At 34.2% G+C, this 9,817-nt stretch overlaps 2 protein-coding genes across 10 annotated transcripts; both read left to right on the top strand.

Annotated features, from left to right (window-relative positions):
* The first annotated feature begins 3,811 nt into the window (after nt 1-3,811).
* LOC109170417 lies at nt 3,812-6,874 on the top strand. Of its 2 annotated transcripts, XM_019319529.1 has the most exons (10): nt 3,812-4,511; nt 4,601-4,635; nt 5,138-5,231; nt 5,306-5,404; nt 5,509-5,648; nt 5,757-5,897; nt 6,045-6,124; nt 6,268-6,419; nt 6,544-6,667; nt 6,768-6,869. In XM_019319529.1, coding segments are annotated over exons 1-7 (693 nt in total). In that variant the 5' UTR covers nt 3,812-4,328; the 3' UTR covers nt 6,046-6,124; nt 6,268-6,419; nt 6,544-6,667; nt 6,768-6,869. The 2 variants fall into 2 exon arrangements, with proteins under 2 accessions (XP_019175074.1, XP_019175073.1); XM_019319528.1 differs by having other exon boundaries at nt 6,544-6,874.
* Nucleotides 6,875-6,894: 20 nt separating this feature from the next.
* LOC109170419 (eIF-2-alpha kinase activator GCN1-like) lies at nt 6,895-9,817 on the top strand. 8 transcript variants are annotated; one of them, XR_002052431.1, is made up of 7 exons: nt 6,895-7,152; nt 7,662-7,774; nt 8,012-8,170; nt 8,281-8,379; nt 8,466-8,766; nt 8,856-9,084; nt 9,473-9,587. XR_002052431.1 is itself a non-coding variant. In XM_019319533.1 (6 exons), coding segments are annotated over exons 1-6 (582 nt in total). In that variant the 5' UTR covers nt 6,895-7,008; the 3' UTR covers nt 8,857-9,301. The 8 variants fall into 8 exon arrangements, 7 of the variants coding, with proteins under 7 accessions (XP_019175078.1, XP_019175084.1, XP_019175083.1 ...); XM_019319533.1 differs by lacking the exon at nt 9,473-9,587 and having other exon boundaries at nt 8,281-8,350; nt 8,672-8,766; nt 8,856-9,301; XM_019319539.1 differs by lacking the exons at nt 8,466-8,766; nt 8,856-9,084; nt 9,473-9,587 and adding an exon at nt 9,782-9,817.

Raw genomic sequence — 9,817 nt, 5'->3', positions numbered from 1 at the left:
GTCCTCGAAGTTTTATTTACTTTTTAGGTGAAATATCAATTTTAATCAAATAGGAAATTGCTACAATAATATCTCTCATCTCTCCTTCCTTTCATCGCTCCATAAACAAAATAGTGGAGCTTGTGAATTTCACTGTTATATTTTGCGCATTAAAAATCTCCCTACCATCAATATTTCTTTGATTTACGGGAAAGTTTCCAGTTTGTCTAAGCTAGCTAGCTTAAATTGAGAAGGTTAGTTCACAGTTCTTATAAGGAGTTAAACTTGAATCTTGTAATTGCAGAGTTAAACTTGAATCTTGTAATTTAAGCTTACAGCTCGCTCAGCTCAGTTGGAAGTTGTGGACTTAACATGAATTTTGAATGTCATATATTTATCTAACTTCCAACATTAACAAATCTTTTAGGCTGTGTTTGGAAACTCGGAAAATGACTTCTGGAAGTCATTTTCCGGGTTTTTGGTGTTTGGCTACACCTGAAAAATCCAGTCAACGGAAAACATTTTCCGTTGACTGGGGAAAATGAGCCCAATTTGGCGGAAAATGACTTCCGCCAAATTTGGGCGGAAGTCGTTTTCTGCCTCTTCTCTTTCAATTTTTTTTTTTCCTGGCGGAACTGGGTTCTGCCAGAAACCATAGCTATGGTTTCTGTCGTATCCCAGTTCCGCCGGAAGCCATAATTATTATTATTATTATTTTTTTTTTTTGTTTTAAAGATTTAAAATGAATTTTTAATTCAGAATAAAATAATTAAAATATTTAATTATATCATTCTACTCATTTTCCAGAAAATGAACCAAACACACCAAAACAGTTTTCCAAATGCAACCAAACACGGGAAAAGGAAAATGTTTTCCGGAAATCATTTTCCAGAAGTCATTTTCCTGCTTTCCAAACGGACCCTTAGTTAAAATATCAATATAAGTATTTGGTTAATTAGCTTTTTGCAACTCCAAAATGCTAAAATTCAAAAAACTACTTCAAACAACTATTTCAATTAGCTTTTTTAGAAAAGAAATTATACCAAACAAATATCAGCTAACAACTAATTTATCAAACACTTTTCTAACAGCATTTTGAATAACAACATCTAATTAACACAATCAGCTAATAGCTAACAGCTATCAATAACAGCCATTTACCAAACATGGCCTTTATATTCTACTTTCCCCCTCGTGCTCCTAAAGTCATGCCCAAACGCGGTGTCTTGAATACTTCTAATTTCTAAATTAATAGGTGTATCCCATTCGAATGAATCAGATTTTTAACTTGATAATTATAAAATTTCAAATTTATTTTCACTATAAACAATTTTGTTGGGCTTCTCAGTTTGAGCAAGTTAACTATAAATAATCTAAGCTGATTAATTTTAATGTGATATTTTCCCAGTTAGAGTCACAATGTGAGATCTATCCATAATACATATGTAGCGGTTGTGAGTTTTATCTTTTTTTTTTTTTTTTTTTTTTTTTTACTTCTAAATTAATTAAAATATGTATTAACGTTTAATGATTGGTACTTGGGCATAAGGATGTGCGTAGGACGGGTTCGGACGGCTCGAGTTCACAGATGGTCATCCCGAGCGGATATCAGATACACTATTTAAGCTCTTATCATTTTTTTTTTTTACTTAAAACCGTGGATATACAGTTGATTTAATCCACTGATATCCGTTAAAACCGTCGGATAATTCGATTTTGTTTATTTAATTAAAATAACCAATTTGACATTTTTTTTAGAAGAAACATACAAACTTACAAACTAAAATATCATAAGCTATTACAAACTTACATTCATATAACTTATAACTTAAGTACTTAACTACTTCAGTAGTTAGATACTTAACAGTCGAGACCTTGTGGTCTAATGGCATCAACTGATCAAAGTTGAATTCTTAGATAAGAGGTTATGAGTTTGATGAGTCTCAATAGAGGTGATCACATTGCTTTATAGATGTGAGTTTTAAAATTTCTTTTATTATTTTTTTTATTATTTATGTTTATGTGGAGAGTCAAATACTCAAAACAAAGCTTATGTGCCAAGTCGAGTCATTTATCAAAACTTACTGGAGATGTAACTGGCTAATGGGGTTGGATGCCTTAAAATCGCGAGTTGATGTGTATAATTGCACTTTTTAAAAGTTCATGGGCCTAATTGATTTATCAATCATGTTCTGTGGACCATATTTTGTCTATTGTAAAATAATGTACATTCAGTACAAAAATAATGTACATTCAGTATAATAAAAATGTACTTTTTGTTATGGTCCACACAATAATTTTTCTTGATTCATCGTGTAATGTTTAGATGCCTATTTGACTATTTTTCATATATTTTATATCTAAGTTTGTCAGAAACGGCCAACACTAACAGATGGACCTAGTCATTAGTAATTTATAAAGGTAAATGTTACACACTCCAAAATTACTACTTCCTATTAATTATTATAAATTTATTATCATGAATTACTAATGAATTAAAAAAAAATATCTCGATACTATCTTGTAAAAAATCATGAGTATTTAAAAAACAAAAAAGAGAAAATGGCACTTTTTCCCCCTATGTTATATGCTTATAGCACTTTTTCCCCCTGAGTTATTCATGCATCCACATTTGCCCCCTCAATTATTATAAAAGTGACGGTTTTTCCCCCTGATAATATTAAATAGACATTTTTACCCTTAAAATACATATTTTATTTATTTCTCTTGTTCAACAAATTATTGTTTATACGTAGGGATGGCCACGGTTCGGTTCCAACTGAACCGAACACTATAGCAATCAAATAAAAAAAAAAATTCGGTTATGATTCATAACATAACCCAATATTTGGGTTTCCGTTTATTAAAATTGTGAAGTGGAAAAAAATAGATTCTGAACCGTGAACCAGAGGTTCAAATCGGAACAACTACTAGCAATAGCTTAAAATTAGAATTATAATATTTGCAAATAGTGTATGTTTTTTTCGCATTTATATTGGCTCTCACATATAAGTATATATAATCGCGATTTGATTTTTATTTTGAATCGTTGTTTCACAATTTCGGATCCAATTTGAACTGTTGGTTCAAACATTATTTTAAAATTTTATTTTTTTATTTTTAAAGTATTCTAAATTCAACAATTAATGTATTTTATTTTTTCAAATTGTGGTTATAATTTGTTGGAGAAGTAAAATAAAGGAAATATTTATTTTAAAGGTAATATGTCCATTTAATATATCAGGGGGGGAAATTGCCACTTAAATAATATAGGGGGAAAAAGTGCTATAAGTATATAACACAGGGGGAAAAAGTGCCATTTTTCCAAAAAAAAATCATACTCATAAAAAATATTGTGGTCAAACAACATAATTATGACTCTTTCGAATGGAGTTCAAACTCTAATAGGAGAAAGTATGTATCTGCTCAATCCATTAATTATTAGTGTGCTTATTTTTAGCAAAATTTTAGTCTTATTTTAAATTAAATTTTTACATTAATAATCCCCCTTCACTAGTACTTTATGTATATACATAATGTACTTTATGTATATAAATAATATACTTTTAATATATTAAAAATAAAAATATATATTTTATTTATAGTTTACAAAAATTTATAGACCATAGTCTATAGAATAATGATGAGAAGTAATGACCCAAGGTGTTTTTATTTTTTATTTAATAGTCATAAACATATACACTGCCCCAAATTATATAAAAAAATGGGCTAATTAATTACCCATGGACATTTCTTGTGCTAAGCCCAATTTATTACTCATCGGCACACGTATAAATATCCAAAGCCTAACCCTTGTTCGGACTTTGGACAGGCAGACCACACTGTACGTTCTCATCTCTCTCTAAACTGTCTCAAATCTCCTCCGATTCCTTCCCTTCGCCGGCTTTAAATTTCAAAATCTCCGACGAATTAAATTTTTATAAAAATCTCCAACGGATTAAAATTTCAAGAAAATCTCCCAACGGATTAAAATTTGTATGAAAATCTCCAACGGATTTAATTTGTAAGAAAATCTTCAACGGATTTAATTTTTAAGTCGGCGCCGAAGATCGTACTCGGCTATTTATTTTGGTTTTCCTATTTCCGATTGCTCTGCCTCGGCTATAGAGGAGGCCAGAGAAGGGAAGCAGAGGAGGGGGGCATTCATGGATTCGGAAGAATTGGAAGGAACTTCTTGAGTGCTGGCATGGAAGGAAGGATTCTCCCCTTGATGTCATTGCCATCAATGGCACCGGAGGTGTCAAGCAGGCCTCACACCTTCTCAAATACGACTCCACCCTTGACATCTTCGACGACCACGCCATCTCCGTCGACGGCTCTTCAAATTCATGGACATATACGAGACAATCCGCGATCTCATCCCGGCGATCAGCGAGTCATGCTCGGACGTCTGCCGGAACGAGATCACACACGAGATCGCCGCCGCGGGAGACAGAATCGGAGAAGCAGTTGTGAGCGTATTCTCCGATCAAAATCGTATCCAGCTGCAATCCCATCAACATCCCGGCAAGGTATTTTATTATTTTAATTTCTACACAGTGTTTTCTTCAATCCAGTTGACATTATATTTGAATATAATATTCTTTATATAACTGATCAGGTTGAAGTGAAGGCTATGATGTGGGAGGTTGACAGGTAAATCACCTTCTGTCAATAATGCTGTTGGTTTAATGAATCTGAACTTCTTTGTGGTGATCATGGTAAGAATGGTAGTAATCTTAGATGTTTACTGTATACAACCATTGTCTGTTATTGAAAATATAGTCTACAAGTGTGAACATTCCTGTGGCTACTTAACAGTTAGGGAGCAAGTCTTAAATGTGTGGTCCTGCATAGATACGTCATTGCATAGCATATAATATTTTAGGGCTGTTAACAAGTAGTAGAATGTTGATGTTCTTTTACTTTTGGGATGTAGGATTCTTTTCTCCAATTTTGTGCATTCTTCTTTTTCGGTTTGCATTTGAAAATATAGTCATACGAGTGTGAACATTTGTTAAGTGTTTGCAGAGTAATACAAGGTTAAGGTTAGATTCTAATACTTATGGTTTTTCGGTTCATCTTGAGACTTGTTTATTATGTTTGGTTCGGTACTACGATGTATAATCCTATCTCATGCTATGCAAGTTGTTTGCAGGACTGTTCGATCTAGTGCTCTTGCCCTTGGTAAACTAAGTGCACTCACAACTAGGATTGATCCTTTGGTTGGTGATCTTTTATCTGCTTTGCAGGTGACGTACGTCATCTTATGTTTCTTTTCTTTGGTTTTAACTTTCAAAATCTAATATTGTGGTGATATGCGCAGCAGGCTTCAGATATTGGAATTGGTGAGGCTATTTTGACCGCTTTGAAAGGAGTGATCAAACATGCTGCCAAAAGTGTGAGCAGTGCTTCTAGAACACTTGTAGTTACATAGTTTCTCTCTATCATTCAAATAAAAAAAAGTACTCTGTGTTTGTGGCCTTCTTTTCCTGTGAAATTACTTCTAAATTTGTTTCTTATTGACAGATTGTTGATGCTCTTTACTATAACCCTTCATTTACGCTGAGCATACTGCAAAAGCTTGGTGTTGCTACAGAGATCTTCAATCTTTGGTTCCATATGCTACAACAAACTAAAAAAAGTGGAGCTCGGGCTAATTCTAAAAGGTAGCAATATGTTGGTCTTGTAGTTCTTGTGGAGAGATGTAAAAGGCATAAGAAAAACAAAGCTAAGAGAAGTGATGGTTTCTAATTCTTGCCATGTTGGTATTGCAGGGAGCATGAGAAGAAGGTTTGCTGCTTGGGCTTGACATCATTGCTGAGTCTTCCTGCTGATCAAATGCCAGCAGCTGCCTTTGAGGGCATCTTTTTAAGGTCATTCTTGACCTCCTTGTATGCACAAGGAGCAACTTGCTGGTAAGTAACCATTTTATTTTATTTTATTTTTTTTATTCTATGTTTTTCCCATACTGTTTTTTCTATTTGTTTCATTTGCACCTTAGATGGTATATTCTGATTATTCTCTTAATGTTTGATATCATTTTCTACCTTCTATATCTTCAGAAGCTGCAAAGGCAGAGGAAGCTGAAGATGAGGTTGAGATGGATGGATTTCGAAGTGATGATGATGACGATGAGTCTTAAGTAACCATTTTATTTTATTTTTTTTTTTTTATTCTATGTTTTTCCCATACTGTTTTTTCTATTTGTTTCATTTGCACCTTAGATGGTATATTCTGATTATTCTCTTAATGTTTGATATCATTTTCTACCTTCTATATCTTCAGAAGCTGCAAAGGCAGAGGAAGCTGAAGATGAGGTTGAGATGGATGGATTTTGAAGTGATGATGATGACAATGAGTCTGATAGAGAAATGGCAGATGATGACGAGGATGGAGATGAAGCTGACAGCCTAAAGCTCCAAAAGTTGGCAGCAAAGGTAACAGAATTAAGAGACAAATTGTATCATACCCATCTAAGCATCTTGTTCCTGCTTGTTTTCTGTTCATTTCCTTTGTGAAATTAGCATCCATCTCTATATGCTGTAACTTTGTGGTTTTCAGGCGAGTGCTTTCCGCTCCAATGATGATGAGGATGACTCATCTGATGATGATTTTTGTGATGAAGAGTTGCAATCAGCCATTGATGAGGTGGATCCTTTTGTTTTCTTTGTTGATTCTGTCAAAGGTATGCCTGCCTATTTCATCCTTTTGGGTTAATTAGTTTTTGCTATACTGTGTGATAAAATGTTTTGACCTTGTCCTTTGCTGAAATACTAAAACCACAGCAGGTGTCATTTTATTTGGTTCAAGTACTATTAATAGGTATATGATTTCAAGTGTGCTCTTTAGTTTAAAAAGGAGTTTCAAGTGTGCTCTTTAGTTTAAAAATGATTTTCAAGTGTACTCTTTAGTTTAAAAATCATTTTCAAATGTGCTCTAGTTTAAAAATAATTTTCAATTGTGCTCTTTAGTTTAAAAATAATTTTCAAGTGTGCTCTTTAGTTTAAAAATGATTGTATATCCGTGATGCTGGTTTTTGTGAGGACAATATTGGTGCTGGTTGGATCGGCAGACAAGGGCGGGATAGCATTGGCTTTACATTCTGTGGCTGATGTGCTTGGAACCAAAGATCTTCCTGTTGTTATGACTATCCTAATATCACGAACGCTGGTAATCTTTTATTTTGTTGTTATATACAAGGTTTACATGTTTGCTATGGAGTTGGCATCTTAATGTGCTCCTTCCTGTTGAACGGGCTATGTATTATAATTACATGCTTTAAGCTTGTTCTTTATGCTTACCGCGCTCTCTCTCTCTCTCTCTCTCTTTGAAATACTATGAGAAATGTGGTTGATTCATTTAAGTTTATAGGTGTCAATATTCTTTTGTAGGCTTACTTCATTTACTTCATTTATTTTTTGCCCTAAAAAGAATCTCTTCATTTGTATACCAAATTTTCTAATATTTAATAATTATAGCAGAGAAATTCTTCCAAGAATTATTATATGTAAGCAACTAAGTATAATCTATTAATTATACATAAAGATTGTTTTTATTATTGCTGTTGTCGTTTTTGGAATCTGTTTCGCATTATTACAAGCATTGGTAACAAGTATTAAGAATGCAAGATTGTTGAGCTTTGATTGCATGGTTATGTGAATTTCCTTTATTATCTGCAGGGTCTTATAATTGGATCTGCTGAATTAAGAGAGAAAGCAGCTTTGTGCCGTGGAGGGTTAATTGAAGTGACAAGTGAGCAAGCATTAAAGGAGTTTTTCATTCCAATCACAGGGTATGAGCTGTTACTATAGTTCTACACATTGCTAGTTTTGACCAGAGACTATTAAAAGGATTGCAACCAACAAAATAAGCTATGCGTAGACATTACGTTGCTTATTTATGGTATGCAGTGAACTATGCCCTTTATTAGTGCATCAACTATAAAACAGTCCTCTAATTGTCTGAACTTTTGGCTCACCAGTTTAAGGCCATTCTAGATTGCTTGTTCATGAATTGTTATTTGGTGTAGGCCGTTGATCCGTATAATAGGGGACAGGTTCCCATGGCAAGTTAAAAGTGCAATTCTCTCAACTTTGAGCATCATAATACAGAAGGGTGGGTTGGCCCTAAAGCCTTTTCTTCCCCAGCTTCAAACAACATTTGATAAATGTTTGCAGGATAATACAAGGTTAGCTTTTAATTCTTATGGTTTTTCGATTCTTTTTTAGACTCGTTTATTTTGTTAGGTTCGGTACTACGATGTATATTCCTAGCTCATGCTAGGCAAGTTGTTTGCAGGACTGTTCGATCAAGTGCTGCTCTTGCCCTTGGTAAACTAAGTGCACTCACAACTAGGATTGATCCTTTGGTGTTGGTGATCTTTTATCTGCTTTACAGGTGGCATACTTCATCTTATGTTTTTTTTTTCTTCTCTTTTCTTTGGTTTTAACCTTCAAAATCTAATATTGTGGTGATATGGGCAGCAGTATTCAGATGTTGGAATTCGTGATGCTATTTTGACTGCTTTGAAAGGAGTGATTAAACATGCTGGCAAAAATGTGAGCAGTGCTTCTAGCACACGTCTAGAACATAGTTTCTCTCATTAAAAATAAAAATACTAGGTGGTTGTATTTTTTTTTTTTTTTTAAAAAGAAGAAAGGAAATACTTCAAAATAATATACTGTTCCAGACGGCGGGCAAAACAGAAAAGCTTCTCTTTTTCGCTAAATGCCAGACTGAATCAACCCAGTCTTGTCTCTTGGATCCAGTGGTTCTATCAAAATGGTAATTTCAAGCATTGCCATTTGGGTGTTCTCTCGATTCATTTTTCTGGCGAATTGGTTGATGGTTTGGTTTGGGCTTGAAATGGGCAGATTTGATTCATTCTGCTTAAAAACTGGCAAGGATAAGACTCGTTTGGCCAAGTATTACACCCCCCTTGAGGAATCCGAGAAGCACAAAGTCGAAAACATGTTCTTGCTATGATATCTCGATACATTTGTGTCATTAACGCTGAGTTTTAACATTCGATCTGGTTCTGGAGGTTCAGCGGTTGGTCGTGAATAGAGACCCCAAATTCATCAACTTTGTGGAGCTGAGAGGGTTAGAACTTTTTTTTTTTTTTTTTCACAAATCGTTCTATTGCCTCATGTAAAACTTTTCATGCAATGATAAGATCTGTGCTGTGTGTTCTATTCCTTTCAAAGTTAAGAGGCCATTGATTCCTTAAACTGTACTGCCAAAGATGCTCTGATTGAATACTGATTCTGTTGATTGTTGTTAAGAGCGGAATGTGAAGGAAATAGTTAATTGTTTCTCACCTGCTAGTTCTCTTCCACAGTTCTACTAACTAATCGAAGAAGGAGATGAGATAAAACATACTGTTAATCCCTGAGGGTGTCGTTTTGAAGACACTTTTACAGACTATGAGAGTGAATTCTTTGGTCCTTTCGGGATTGTAATGGCGTGTAGTTGATGTTTTACTTGTCAGTTCCGAGCACACAAGATAATCTACAAGCGGTATGCTGGGCTATTTTTCTCGCTCTGTGTTGATATGACGGACAACGAGTTGGCTTATTTGAAGTGCATCCACTTGTTTGTGGAGATACTGGATCACTTCTTTAGTAATGTCTGCGAGTTAGATTTGGTTTTTAACTTTCACAAGGTATGATTTGTCAGTCTTCTTGGTTTTTAACTTTCACAAGGTATGATTTGTCAGTCTTTCTCATTGTGAATCTCTGTATTTTCTTTTACTTCTAGTGTATTTACCTTGTGTATGCTGCATTGTTTTCCTATGAAGGTATATCTAATCTTAGATGAATTCGTTCTCGCTGGG

The sequence above is a fragment of the Ipomoea nil genome, unplaced genomic scaffold (genome assembly GCF_001879475.1).
Source record: "Ipomoea nil cultivar Tokyo-kokei standard unplaced genomic scaffold, Asagao_1.1 scaffold3321, whole genome shotgun sequence".
In the NCBI taxonomy this organism is placed as follows: Eukaryota; Viridiplantae; Streptophyta; class Magnoliopsida; order Solanales; family Convolvulaceae; genus Ipomoea; species Ipomoea nil.
Note: the sequence above shows the minus strand (reverse complement) of the source record. Positions and strands in the feature narration are given on the sequence as shown.

Coding starts and splice junctions, on each gene's coding strand:
- LOC109170417 (XM_019319528.1), top strand. CDS start 4,329: ATGGACATATACGAGACAATCCGCGATCTCATCCCGGCGATCAGCGAG. Junction 4,512..4,600: donor CCCATCAACATCCCGGCAAG/GTATTTTATTAT, acceptor ATAACTGATCAG/GTTGAAGTGAAGGCTATGAT. Junction 5,649..5,756: donor GCTCGGGCTAATTCTAAAAG/GTAGCAATATGT, acceptor TTGGTATTGCAG/GGAGCATGAGAAGAAGGTTT.
- LOC109170419 (XM_019319532.1), top strand. CDS start 7,009: ATGCTGGTTTTTGTGAGGACAATATTGGTGCTGGTTGGATCGGCAGAC. Junction 8,171..8,280: donor TGTTTGCAGGATAATACAAG/GTTAGCTTTTAA, acceptor AGTTGTTTGCAG/GACTGTTCGATCAAGTGCTG. Junction 8,351..8,671: donor CAACTAGGATTGATCCTTTG/GTGTTGGTGATC, acceptor ATACTGTTCCAG/ACGGCGGGCAAAACAGAAAA.